Source organism: Diabrotica undecimpunctata, chromosome 1 (assembly GCF_040954645.1).
Source record: "Diabrotica undecimpunctata isolate CICGRU chromosome 1, icDiaUnde3, whole genome shotgun sequence".
NCBI classification, from domain to species: domain Eukaryota; kingdom Metazoa; phylum Arthropoda; class Insecta; order Coleoptera; family Chrysomelidae; genus Diabrotica; species Diabrotica undecimpunctata.
Genome location: NC_092803.1, coordinates 167,904,885 through 167,920,043, shown reverse-complemented (window position 1 = coordinate 167,920,043; position 15,159 = coordinate 167,904,885). Strand labels below are relative to the sequence as shown.

Sequence of the window (15,159 nt, the reverse complement as noted above, 5' to 3'; positions counted from 1 at the left end):
TATTCATTATTTTTTATAATTACAATACTTTCATAATATAATTAATACTTATTAGGACAACATTGCTCACCGATGAGTAGTATAAAGTCAAACTTGTTTTATGCAGGAAGCAATGAACTGGTTGAACCACCTTTTTATCAAATTTATCCTGTTGTTCGTATAAAAAATACGGAAGATTATTATATCCTTAATTAGTAGTGGTTAATAGTAGATTATAAATCCAGAAATGTAATGTTCTTCAATTTAAAATAACATAGCTAATTTTTAAAATGTTATTTTTTGTGTTTGAGTAACAAACGTTTCCACAAAAAACTATCTTGTTGAATTAGAGTTGACAAAGTTCATTCTTAGTTGAGTATTTTCCCATCAATAGTGATTGGTAATAATACTGGTAAAATCTATTTTCAACAACTCTTGCAAGTTTTTGTAGCCCAAATGAGTCTGGTCCATTATCCTCAAGACAAGATGTCCTGTTTCTATTGGTTCGCGTTTGATTTACAGTTTTTCTTTGATAATTAACTGTAAACTATTTTCCTTGCAGTAGACGAGGATTACAGAAGAGCGCCTGGTTGAATTATTTCCCGGTAGCCCGTAGCGATAACAATTAGAACCTTGTGAAGAGTATGGTTGTGAAAATGATGAATGGGAAAGACAGACTGTCGGAGTGAGAGCAGAAAAATATAAAGAAAAGATAGCTGATATTCATCTCGAAAACATACCTACCAAAAATATAATGTAAGTAATACTGGACCAAAAACTTACATTCAAAGCCGATATAGCTGAACAATGAAAGATCTGAGAGGAACACGAAACGAAACCACTTAAATAAGGAACTTAAATATATAGAAAACCTCAACAGAGAGAAAGAATTCAGAGAATTCTATAAGAAAGTTAACCTTAAAGGAAAAGAATTCAACGCAACCATAAGACAATGCAGAAGTCAGAATGCCCACCTATTAACAACAAGGAAAGATGTATTAAATAGATGGATAGAATACTTTAACCAAGCACTTAATATAGAGGAAGAAGAAGACAACCTAACAAAAGAAAGAGATGTGGTAAGAGGAACAGACGAGAGGGGAGAATAACCACCAACGATTCTTAAAGTTAAAGATGCAGTTAAAAACTAGTCAGAAACAAATCACCTGGAATAGATAATCTCCCAGCTAAACTATATAAAGAAGGTAACCACGATACCAAAATGGCATTACAGCAGCTTATAAAAGAAATATGGACACAAAAATCCCTCCCCAATGATTGGAATATTGAAATACTTTACACCATACACAAACAAGAAGAGATCTTTGAATTTGATAATGAATACTGTCACCGTGTGGCACCATATGCAGAACGAATAGTAGGAAAATACCAGGCTGGTTTCAGAGGAACCGACAATTCATCAGATTGCAACCCTAAACGAAATTTTAGAAAAAACACTGGAATATGGCATTGATACTCATCATATATTTATAGACTACAAAGTAGCTTACTACTCAGTGAATAGAAGAAAAATGAAAGAGCTAGGAATACCAAATCAGGTGGTAACTTTAACAAAACTAACTCTTGAAAAAGTTGAATGTGGAGTACGAATTCAGGGGAAACTGTCTGAATCTTATAAAACAAACAACGAGCTGCGCCAGGGAGACCCTCTCTCCTGTATACTGTTAATCTGGCTCTGGAAAAAGTAATACGTATGTCACAAATCACAACCATTGGTTCAATATATAATATATCAGTGCAAATCCTTACCTAAGCTGATGATATCAATATTGTTGGGAAAACGGAAAACGCTGTACATGAAGAAACTAGGGTGGAACACAAAAAATAATTTCTTGAAGATGAAATTGACATTACAGAATTGGCACCCAAACGTAAATGTTTATAATCAATTACGACAAGATTGTAGGTATACATTATAACCCTGCAAATTATATGCAAGCACAATGAAAAAAACTAGATCGACAAAATAAAAAAGTGTTGTTATGGTTTTCTATTAAAATTAAATGTACAAACCTGATTAAAATACGCAGGTAGCATACATCTTTGGTCGTCGATTCTGGATCTTTGGGCTTTTTCGAGGAGTTCGAAAAGATCTTGAGTGGTGCCCTTCAACCTCTCAGGCGTTGCTTTCGGACTTTGAGCCCCCGAAACGGGACTACCGTGCCAGGTTGTATTGCTCTGTTGTCTCCTGAAACAAAAAAAAGTGATTAATAAACTTCACTGAGTAAATATTGTTATTAAAAAACATATCAATTCTCGTAATGTGTTATTAATTTAGTTACTGACATTATTTAGATGTTCCGAAAACGATATTATATATTATTATTTAGGTTCATATCATTTATAGCTCATCGTACTCGTAGATGTCTTTTCTTTGGTTTTTATGTTTTTTATATACAAGGTGGTCCTTAAGTAATTGTACAAAAAGAAACAATAGATTCTACATTTTAAAATATTACGATTTATACCAACTTGCTTTAATAAAATCTTGATATTAAGAAAGATACAGGGTGTTTAAAGTGGAAATTTAAAATTTTATTTTTCGGTATAACTTTCATGTTTTTGAACATTTATGTATAAAAATTTACAACTGTGTGCTCTTAAGTATGAAAAATTATAATTTGATGCACACTTTGATGTAGCTGCTAGAGGGCGCCACATATGCCACATATGTGGCATACATTTGCGCTTAACTTTTTTGCCCTTCAAGTTAGCGCGAGGTATATATAGCAAAAGGTATACTTATTAATAACTTTCAAACTCAACAGTTTTCGAGATAATCGCATTTTATAAATCAGCTGCATAATAACAAGTGTAAAATCTACTGTTTCTTTTTGTACAATTACTTAAAGACCACCCTGTATATGATTAAACCGTTAACGTATCTGATAGAAATCACGTCTGTACGAAAAAAATCTCGTAAAAAGTCTTGTTTTCCCAAAATCCGGTTATGCCTCCAAAACTTGGACCGTCAAAATAGTAGATATGAGAAGAACTGACACATTTGAGATATTATAATATTGTGGAGAAGAGTGCTTTGTATACTTTGGACAGCTAGAAGGACAAACTCATCAATTCTTGATACAACGTATCCCTACCTTTGTATTAAGGATATACAAGGATATTAATATTATTCGATCATATCATTTATGTGTACAATATAGAGATACTAATGGTCCAGCGAAAACCGTAGCGGGAGAGAAGCAAGGGGCGATCATCAACCAGATGGACTGACATAATGAAGAAACTATGGAATTTCCGAGTGCAATTTGAGCAATGTAGAATAGAGAAAGATGGCAAACCAACTTGGCAAGGACAATAAGAACCCTGGAAAAATATTAACATCCTAATCGAGAAAATAATGCTAAGATATACTGAATACAAAATTAAAAGCCAATATCAGCTGAGCTGCCCTGATAAACATCTTTTTATATAATGCAGTAAATTGTATAGAATATTAAAAGTAAATTAATTCTTCACCCTGTAGACTTAAAAAGAATTCCTTGCCATAAATTTCACAGTCTCTTGACCCTTGTACAACAGTGCAAAGTTGTAAATAGAACGACAGCTCTGCGAGAGCCGATGTTATCCCACCTTCGATCTGAGCAGGGAAATAAAGTTGGTCGAGTCGTTCACGAGATCCAGGAAGCGATAATCGGATGTTGCCGAGATTAGAATTTGTTTTAGAAATTAATGGTATTCAGCGATCAGTGTCTATGACGCTGCACTAATCGTTGGAGCAGTCCCTTTGAAGATTACGCGAGGAAGTTGAAACGACGGCGTCGACAACGGGAAAGGTTCGTGATCGGCCTTTTGTTATACAGCGATGATTACATGACAATTAAATTAGCTGTGTAATATACAGGGGGTACAGCATTTGGGTCATTATTAGGACAAAAAACATTTAAACCTGGAGCAAATGTAAAGGTAAATATTTTTTGAAATTTTAACCATTAATCCATTAGCTCCTAGCGTTACTTTTATGTAACAATATAGTGGCGCAATGTAATCAGATGTCCTGGCGCAAATGGTATGAATTTTTGCTCAAAAACAATCAATTCGTGTAAAGAAACGTTCCCGTTCGAAATAGTTTGTTTAGTATTTATTATTATTTGTGCGTTTCGAAATTGTGTTCCTTTAAATACGTCAAAAAACAGACCGCCAAAATTATGTATTGCATCGATAAAAAGTAAGTATAATTATCATATTTTGAGTAGATAAAGTATCACTTTAACCGCAAGGGTAGATAAAGTGACACTTTAACAGCAAGAGTAGACAACATGTTTTAACTTTTTTTTATTCAATAAAATTTACAAATTCAAACACATTAAGGATTAAAAACAACTGAAATTTTACAATTAACATTATTAGAAATATCTATTTTTGGAGCATCACAACTTGTACTCGTTTGCTTAAACACTTGATTCGAGGTACTGGATTGATTTTATATTGGATACAGAGTAATTCAACGGAACAACACAATTGCGATTTTTGTGCTAAAAATTACAATTTTCTTTGTAATTCTATTTTTCACCTGAACTTGAAGTCTTGCTATAGAAAAAAATGTTGTATTGCACACGACGATAAAATCGCATTATCTTCTCGAGCATAATTAGCGTCTCGTCTGACGTCTCGACGCTAAAAAACGCTCTAGAAGATAAAGTACAATTTTATCGTCTTCTACAATAAATAACTATTAAAATAAATCAATAAACGTTAAAAATAGTACAATTACAGGTAAGATATGCAGTATATACATATAGTAAATACAGTTAATGTTTTGAATGTACACTGAACTTGATATTTTTACATGGAAGGTTTATTAGGCTAGTATTTTTTTTGTTCCATTGTAACGCTAAGTAGCGATTTTCCAAGAAGAATTTCTTCTCCTTTTTGTTACAAGGCTTTGTTTCATTACACGGCATTTTAACAAGCCGTATGTTTTGTTTCAGAGAGCCCTTCTTCATGCCATTCTTCAAAGATGACTAACAGTGCAAGCAGTAGTTAATGTTGCTTCTAGAGAAAACGACGAAATAAATGATTATTTCATAGAGACAGTTTATATAGCACCACTGAATCCAGATACTCTTACGGACTAGGGCGGAAATTTTGACCATTTGAGCAAACGTCAGTTACTTATACTTGCTGATGCAGAAAATGAAATTGCTAGAGGAATGCAACAAAAACAGTATATTTCTACGGACCAGTTTCAACACAATCTTTGAGATGGAAAGTTGGAATTCATTAATGTCACCAACACATATACCATACTGAAAAGTTTCTGATCTGTGGGATTTCCATACCAAAAAGATTTCGTATAATGAAAGACAATTTGCTAAAGTTAATTACTTATTATTAACCATGACATACACCACAAATACAAACATATCTGCTGGTAAATACGTGATATCTCTCATAAATATAGGAAGACTAAGATGGGCAGGACTTCTAGCAAGATCGCAACAGAACAAACTAGACGAATCTTTATATCACAGCCAACCGATCGAAAGTAGACGGAGAGGTACGGCAAAACATAAATAGAAGGATGGTCTATATGAAGATTCTAGAAAAATAGATACAGCAAACTGGTTGGTAATGGATAAGGCTGACTGGCGAAATAGAGTTTGGAAGATCAAGGCTCTACTATAGGGTCGTAGCACCGATAATGATGATGATGATAATGATGAATTACTCATTGTTTCTAAACAAATCGATTGTTGAGGAGATGTTTATCGATAAAGAAATAATATCTGATCCAGGAAACAAAAAAGTATCTGATCCAGGGGTCACACTCGAGGAAATGAAATGTTTTATTGACATGCTCATTCTTAGTGGTTGTAATAATCTTCGTAGTAAACGCATACGTTGGAAGAAAGGTCTTGATAACAGAAACGAACTTTTATACAACGCTATGAGACACAACCGGTTCTAGCAGATTTTGAGGTTTCTGCACTTCCAATAAAAATATGGATTAGGGTGACAAGCTCTCAAAAAAAAACCATTTCTAAATAAAATAAAAAAAAAGATTAGTAAATATCTTGTTGCCAAAAATGATTTATCTTTTAAAGATAGCATGGTCAAATATTACGGAAAACACCGTTGTCAACAGTTTCTAAGAGGGAAACCATACGGTTTGGATAAAAGGTATGGAACCTGAATACCGTAATGGACTATTTGATACATTTTCAAGTATATCAAGGAAAATCTATAATTCTTGATGTTGACGTTGAAAGAATATCATTGGTAATATCATTGGCAATATCATTGGTAAAAATTATAGAACTACTTAGTAATAGGAAGAGGTAAAGGAAGCATTAAGGAAATTAAAAAATAGAAAATCACCAGGAGAGGACAGAATACCGAATTCCTAAAGTACGGAGGACCAGATCAGACCAAACAACTAATAAAACTAATTGAAAAAATAATAGAACAAAACAGAATTCCTCAAGAATGGAGATCAGGCATCCTAATACCTCTCTTCAAAAAGGGAGACATATCGTACCCGGAAAATTACAGAGGAATTAATTTATTAAACACAACACTAAAATTAACAACCAAAGTGATAACAAATAAACTAATTGAAATTATAACACTAGCAGAAGAACAACAAGGTTTTAGTCCAAGAGAAATCATTAGAATACAACAAACCGGCATATCTATGTTTCGTGGACCTTAAGAAGGCATTTAAAGGGGTCAAATTAAAAGACGTCATCCACTTACGGTATGCAAGAGAAATACCTCTAGGAATAATCAAAACGATCGAAAATATCTACCAAAACTACACAATAAAAGTAAAAGTAGAAAAAGAACTAACCGATCCTATCGAAGTCGGCAATGGGATAAGACAGGGAGATTCCCTGAGTCCTCTATTGTTCAACCTAATAATGGATGAAATAATAAAAAAAAGTAAAAACTAAAAAAGGATACAAAATGGCAAAAAAACAACTTAAAATAATCTGATATGCAGACGACACAATACTACTCTCTCAAAGTGAAGATGAATTACAACGTATACTGCACCGATTTAATATAACCGCTAGAAAATTTAACATGTTAATTTCCCCAAAAAAGACAAAATGCATGATTACAACAGCAAATTTACTAAGATGTAAATTGGAGCTGGAAGGTCAAATAATAGAACAAGTGATGTTTAAAATATCTAGGCATCCCATTATCTAGCTACGGAAAGCTGGAAACGGGAGTGGAAGATCAAGTGAATAGATCAAACAGAGCCACAGGCTACCTGAATGAAATAATATGGTGAAATAAAAATATCGGGAAAGAAACGAAAGGCAGAATCTCAGACCAATAATGACATACGCGGCAGAAACAAGACCTGACACAGAGAGGACAACAAGGATGTTAGAAACAGCGGAAATGAAAACACACTATGGGGCAGAGCTGGAAGTACAGATATACGACGTAGATGCAAGGTGGAGAACATCAAGAACTAGGTAAGAAATAGAAGAGTAGAATGAAATGATCATATAAGCCGAATGACAACAAATCGAGTAGTAAAGACGGCATGAGACGATTCCCCAATAGGAAGACGATCAGTAGGAAGACCACGAAAACGATGGAACGACAACTTACTGGAGGCACATTGAAAAACGGACAGTCTGTTTTTATATAAAAAGAAGAAGAGAAAGAAGGAGAAATTGGTATGTTGGAGTGTTGGTATTTTGATGTTTGAATTGGTGGTAAATACTTTCTTTACAGCAGTCTCATTACCTAAAATGCCAACGTGAGAAAGAGTCCAAATGAATGCATTGTTTGTTATAGAAGTGAGGCGATTTGTTGCTTCATGTATGGTATGAACTAAAGGATGTTCGAAATATATAGTTTTATATTCAAGTTGATAAAGGACAGATCAGGTCGGTACATATTGCAGTGATCTTGTCTTTATTTTTGTGGAAGGCGAAACTTCTTAATAATACTGTTTGGAGCTGTTACAGAATATCCAACTTATATCTCAGTTATAGATGCAACTGAAAGGAGAATCTCATAATATGAGTTTTGTTGATCAGCTTTAGGAAATATTGTCTCAAGATTTGGTGGTTGGTTTTACTTTTGTTGTAATTGTTGAGCGAAAGGTTAATTTTTGAAACGTAATTAGTGCCAGGGGAGGTTGATAACAGTATATCAGTATCTGTTACTGAAAAAACAATCGACAGATCAAGATTGAAACTTTAATATAATATATAAAGACTTATTTTAGCAGTAAAGAGCATTAACGAAAAGAGACCTATTTCTAAACAAAAAATTCTCTCGTTAAAGCTTTCAATTAAGAAGTAAAATGCAAAAATTTAAGCTGAGAAGAAATCAATAGAATGAACATTTAGTTTTGGTATATTGTAATCGTTTTAAAAAATAATTTAAAATATAATAATCACCATTCAAATCAATTGCAGACATGACGGTAAAATCTTAAAATATTTATATTCAATGCTTTTGTTTTTTTTTTGTGTTATTGAACTGACGTAGAAAAGTGGCTGTTATTTATAATTTTTGCCCCTTAATAATTACCCAAAATTGCACGGTAATAACCATTAAGCCTACAAGCACTTTCAAGTGTAGCACAATAATGGAAGGTGTTCAAAATTTTCCAACATAATTTTGACGACGTTCGTGCATCAATGGACCCCCCTGAAGCTCTCTTTATTACATTACCCTCCATAAATTGCGTCTTATTAAAGCAATAAATTAGGTTAGTTGCGCTGTGTGCTTTCCTTCAGATCCTCGCCAAGCCAAAAATTCATTTGGGTAATTTAAGGATCAACTTACCTGCGAGCTATAACGGTATCATTTCAAAGAGTTTAAGCGATAGAACGCCAGAGGCAGGGGATAAGCGGCCGTGTTGGTCAACTTTCGTTCATAGCCATAAAGAGAGTAAAGAGTTGGAGTAATTTGGCATTAAAAATGGTTGTTTTTTTATTTTAACTAGGAAGTCTGTTTATGTAGAGCTAGGAACTAAAATTAAATTTTTCGAACACGAAATTATGTAAAAATAACCCATATGTTTGGAAAAGTGTCAAGACTCATTTAAATATTTTATTTTTAATATTCAGAATATGACCTTATTTAGTTTTAAATCTTTTATTTAATCATAGTATATTAGCTAAGTATAATATGGCTTTAGTTCATCCTTTAAATTCTCGAACTCAAATTGGCTGATTAATTATTGTCAAGTTCTGAGAATTCACTTGTTTGAAAACAACATGTTTTTGGGAAACATTTATCAACCCAAACACTTCAGAGTCCTTAAGGAAACGTACCCATTCTTTGTGTAGAAAGTTTAAAATGCCACTTTAAGCTTAATTTACGGCTATTCACGGAGGTCCTAAGAACAGAAGAACCACCCCAATGGATTCGCGTACATACATATTTTGTTTCGTATGATCGGCCACTCCACACCAACCTCTCGTCAAGAACACAAGCAAGCAAACCAGCATCGGGTGTGCATCCCATTTTTACCCTTAGACCTTAGACTCCGAGCGAGGCCCAACCACAGACAAAAGGTAAGTGAATCTCATTTAGAATTGACAATAAGATATTAAATATGCCAATTGTTATTTGAATTGCATTGTATTTTACATATCCATTTACGAACATTTGCTATTTTTCGCTAATTTACTTACAAACAAATTATTTCATTTTTCGTTATTATTAGTTATCGAATATCATTTAACCAGCGACCTCATTAAGTTTTATACAAAACACCATAACATATAGTAAAATAACCCAAAATTAAAATCGAATCTCTGGTATTTTTTAAAGTCATGCAGGATCTAAAATTGAAGCTTGCTCTTGTCTTAGAGCAAAGAAATATAAAAGAAGCTTACTTTTACGATATCTTTTTGGTAACGCCCACGAGTTTATTTTTTAAAAACATCATTTTGGAATAAATTGTTTTCAGAAAATATTAGAGCATCCAGGTAACTCCCTAAGTGAGTAACGATTCACCTGAACCTTCGTCCTTTGATAGATTTAAGGGGAAAGTCGGAGAATATATAGTATGGTATTAAAATTTATAGACTCTTTATGACACACTGGCGATTTATATGATTACCTTGAGGAGATGGAAAGGTCAATTTTTAATTTAGTATAGTTATATAAGACAATCTAACTCTATTGGGAGTTCATTTGAATCCAACAAAAATCCAAAAAAAAGTGTTAACACTCCTGTCGTCAAATGTATTAAAGATATTTTTTATGTAACGTTATAAACGTCACATGTTTGTTATTTTTCTTTACATAATTATTTTATTTCAAGTTCTTTCGATTTTATTCATTTTATTCATTCAAGAACGATTTCCGAAGTGGAAATTGAAACGTCAATAAACGTACTTTAACCTTTAATTGTGGCTTATTCCCATTTAAATAGTAATTTATTCATTTATTAACTTGTCTCTTTTATTTTACTATTTTTATTCTACAAATAGTTGGCTCTTAACTCTTCGATCAACTTTTTATTTACTAAATATTCTGCCATAATCTAAATTTCAATTTTAATTTTCACTTAATATTCTATTCCTTTATTCAGAACCGATTATGTTCTCTTTTTAATTGGTTACTTTTTGACTTCTGTGAAAGCCTTTTGATTGCTGTAAATTGATTCTATTGAAAATATATTTATATCGTTAATACTTCTCTGGGTATTTTGGCCCTATTAATTTTTTCTTGTCCACCTTTTGGTGACATATCCAAACCACACGGGTGAGACTTCCTGAGCCTCGTCTACCACACAGGGACTTTTTGAAACACATGCAATAACAACTGCAACTGCTATTCAGAACTCAATGGCCACCTGATACATATATGCAAGTATCAAGATTTAGCTACATTTGAAACCAACAACTACATTCTACATTCCTGTTTAACTACTTGAAGATAAACATATTTGTCATATTTGACATAAGTATCATTTTAAAATTTTTATGTAAAGTTGTAGGCAAAATTTGCTCTGTTTTTTAATTTAATATTAAAATTTCAATTTTATATTTTATTTATATACAATAAATATGATTAGTTAATATCTTAGTTTATTTGTCCCAGCCAAACTCATGTTTCAGATTTACTTTTAAGATAAGACATTCTCACACCTGAGAGACTGAGCTAGATGAGTCCTAACAATTAGCTTCCAAAGAAAGTTGTGAGTTATATTGTTACCCATTAGCACCCATTGTTTCTGGTGGGTCGTTCGAAGGTTACATATTGGCGCCAAACGCCTAAAAGTTAAATCTTGATGGTTACAAGTACATATATATATATTCATTATATAATGCAATAAGAGAAATGGCACATGAAATTAAATATTCTGGGAATAAGCGAAATGCGTTGGCTAGGTTCAGGAACCGCAAATATCGGGCACACCGCGTTTACTATTCTGGAACAGATAACGGCAAACATGAACTGGGTGTCGGCATTATATTGATAAAAGAAGTGGCAAAATCTGTTGACAACTTCATCCCAATCTCAGCAAGAGTGATGCTCATACAACTTAAAGCAAGACCAATCGACATCAATATAATTTCTAAAACAGAAGGAACAGAAGAAGAGATAGAAGAACTATACCATAGCATTAATCAAGTCGTGAAAAGGTTGAAAAAGCAAGACCTAACAATTGTCATGGGTGACTTCAACGCCAAAGTTGGGGCCAGCAAAACATCATCTGCAGTTGGACCATTTGGTCTAGGAAACCGGAACGATCGGGGAGATACGTTGGAGATTTTTGCGGAAGCAAATGAATTAGAAATAATGAACACCTGGTTTAAGCTACACCCAAGAAAACTGTACACCTGGAATTTTCCACAGGATTCTGTGGGAGGGATTGTAAGAAATGAGATTGATTACATGCTAGTAAATAAGAGGTATAGAAACAGCTGTACATCTGTCAAAACATACCCGGGGACAGACATAAATTCTGATCATGTACCAGTTGTAGGTGATTTCAAAGTCAGAATGAAGAAGGTTACAAGTAAGTCGATGAAGAAGTACGATGTTAGAAAACTGAAAGATCCCAATGTTCGACTGAAGGTGAGTTAAAACCTCAATACAAAGCTGCTAAAATGTAAAAATGCAGGAACTATAGAGAAAAGTCTGACCATCATACAAGAAACAGTGAGTGACATTAAAGAACAACACCTGAAGAAAGATACAGAGAAACGAAAATCGTGGATGACCGATGAAATACTTGAACTTATGTATCAGAGAAAAAAAAACAAAGAAAATCTCCAAGAATATAAGAGAATACATACCATCGTCAGAATAAAAATAAGAGAAGCCAAAGAGAAAAAAAAACAGAACAATGCCAAGAAATAGAGGAGTATCAGAGTCGATATGATAACTTCAATGTTCATCGAAAAGTGAAGGAAGTAGCTGGAGAGTTCCGAAAACGCAACAGCGGAAAAATAACAGATGATAAAGGCAATCTTGCCATAACCAAAGAAGATAAAAAGAAAGTATGGAAAGAATACTTGGAGAAGCTTTTCCATGACCTTAGAACAACACAAGAGCCCACCATTAAAGAAAATCCAGGTCCCGAAATCCTACCAGAAGAAATAACGGCAGCCGTAAGACAAATGAAAGATGGAAAGGCACCGGGACTGGATGAAATTCCTGCAGAACTGTTGAACTATTAGATGCAGAACAAATAAAAATAATAACTGGAATATTTAATGAAATATACAATGAAATATACTGTCGCCTTTTAGACTCGCCTACGGCTCGTCCTGGAAACTTCCTACTCGTCTTGTAAAACATCAATTTCGGAACTTGTTACGTAAATTACTATAGCATAACGGCAAGCATAGCTAAGGTTTTTATAATTTATAATTGTACTTTATATTATATTATAATTGTTCAAAATTATAGTAGGTAATATTTGTTGCATCGCAAACTGTTACAAAAACAGTAAAAGTGGCTGCACTTTTTATTGATTTTCGAGTCAAAATAATAATAAGCATTAATGTGAACTGTGGATTGCAGCTATAAGGTCTGATTTATATAGAAAAAAGCTTTTATGTAATGATTACTGTAAATTAAATTCCATATATTGTTAAAACGTATTAACTAGTTTTCCGTAAAATAATAATACTATTATAATAATATATAAATATAATTTATATATTTGCAACAGTAAATCTGCATTTAAAATTGCAAAAGTGAGGTTAGAATTAGGATCTCAAAAAATTCAATATTGAAATAATTACTGAAATTCGTTTTTAGTACGAATAAATTCTGCATTATATAAATTGGTATATTAAATATAAAATATATAAATTGTTATTACTATACTTTAACACAAGAAATACTTTTACACTACTAATACTTTTACACAAGAAAGGAGACACTACTAATATTGAAAATTACAGACCTATAAGTTTGTTGTCAAACTTATACAAATTGCTAAACCAACCGCATAACACAAAAATTTGATTTATATCAACCGGTTGAACAGGCGGGATTTAGAAAGGGGTTTGGTACTAACGATCACTTACAAACCAACAGAACACTGGTAGAAAGAACCACAGAATATAATGTACCTCTACATATGACATTTATTGACTTTCACAAGGCTTTCGATAGTATTGAAACTTGGTCCTTTTTGTCAGCCCTGAGGGATGCTCGAATAGACTCACGGTACACTACACTTATAAAAAACATTTATGAACAGGCCACATTCCACATCAAAATCAATGAAGATGAAAAAACTGAAAAAATGAGTCTTGGTAAAGGTATTAGACAAGGTGATACTATTTCACCAAAGCTTTTTACCTTAGCATTGGAAAATGTATTCAAACAGCTCAACTGGGAGCAAAAAGGTCTAAGCATTGATGGTGTATGTTTGAGTAATTTGAGATTTACGGACGACATAGTATTATTTAGTACAGACATCAAGGAACTGGAGCAAATGCTCAAGGAATTAAATCAGCAGTCAAATAAAATAGTCTTAAAATGAACCTTCAGAAAACAAAAATAATGAGTAATATACAAACTAATATTGTTATTGACAACGTCAGTCTTGAAAATGTAGACCACTATATATATCTTTGACATACCACTAAAATCGGCAAAGAAAACCAAATGGCCGAAATAAAAAGACGCATACAATTGTCTTGGGTAGCTTTCGGCTTTATCTTGACGAATAAAGATATACCAATGTGTCTAAAACGTAGAGTTTATGACAAATGTATCTTGCCTGTAACTACATATGGACTGGAGCCTGTGGAGACCATGACCTTAACAAAGAAAACCTTAGAGCAGCTCAGTACAATTTAAAGAGCGATGGAGAGGGCCATGCTAGGGATTAGTTTGAGAGACAGGATTCGAAATATCGACATTCGTAAAAGAACAAAGATTGCCGATATCCCGAAAAATGGACACAGAGATTAAAAAACTGGAGACCAAGAGAGAACATGCGAGGAGTAGGCAGACCACAGAAGAGGTGGGCAGATGATATCAAACAAGTCGCGGGCAAGCAGTGGATGAAAATTGCCAAGAGTAGAAATCAATGGAAGTAAATGGAAGAGGCCTATGTCCAGCAGTGGACGAATATAGGCTGAAGAAGAAGAAGAAGAAATTGTTATTATATTATTGTTCAAAACAAAAAAAAACGCGTACATAATAAGCTATTATAGTAAAATGTTTATAATATTATGTGTAAATCTAATTTATATGCTTGTAAAAATATACAAATTTTGAACTGTCAACAAATCTATTTGTAATTCATAAATACTACGATAAAGTTATTTATATATAAATAATTAATATACAGACAATATTTACGATTAATTAGAAATTTTTGATTTTATTACTGCAGATTTATAAATGTTTTCAATGGTTTAAAACTTATAGTGATGATATAATAACCAATAGAGGGCGATACTTGTTCAGCTGCACAGAGCGAATATACAGTGTCGAATATCTGAACTTGAAAAGTAAAGAAGTTTAGCAACAAATAATGCCATATTTTTTGACTATACCTACTGAATAGCAAGAAAATATGAATATTGAAAAAGAGACAGTTGCTGAAGGAGAGACTATTAAAAAAATATTATAGATAAAGACAAAATATATAACGTGTAATAAAAAAAAACAGGACAAGAAAATTCCGTTGTTTAAAATACTTAAATATAAAAGCAGTGACTTACAGTGAAC

The 15,159-nt window shown here is 32.9% G+C and overlaps 1 protein-coding gene across 3 annotated transcripts in view; it reads right to left on the bottom strand.

Moving 5' to 3' along the window:
* RapGAP1 (Rap GTPase activating protein 1) overlaps nucleotides 1–15,159 on the bottom strand; it is a 738,255-nt gene that overhangs the window by 548,891 nt on the left and 174,205 nt on the right. For all 3 annotated transcript variants that reach the window (XM_072520469.1, XM_072520468.1, XM_072520471.1), the window contains exon 2: nucleotides 2,014–2,188. In XM_072520469.1, coding sequence (XP_072376570.1) covers nucleotides 2,014–2,188 — 175 coding nt within the window. The remainder of the gene's footprint in view (nucleotides 1–2,013; nucleotides 2,189–15,159) is intronic.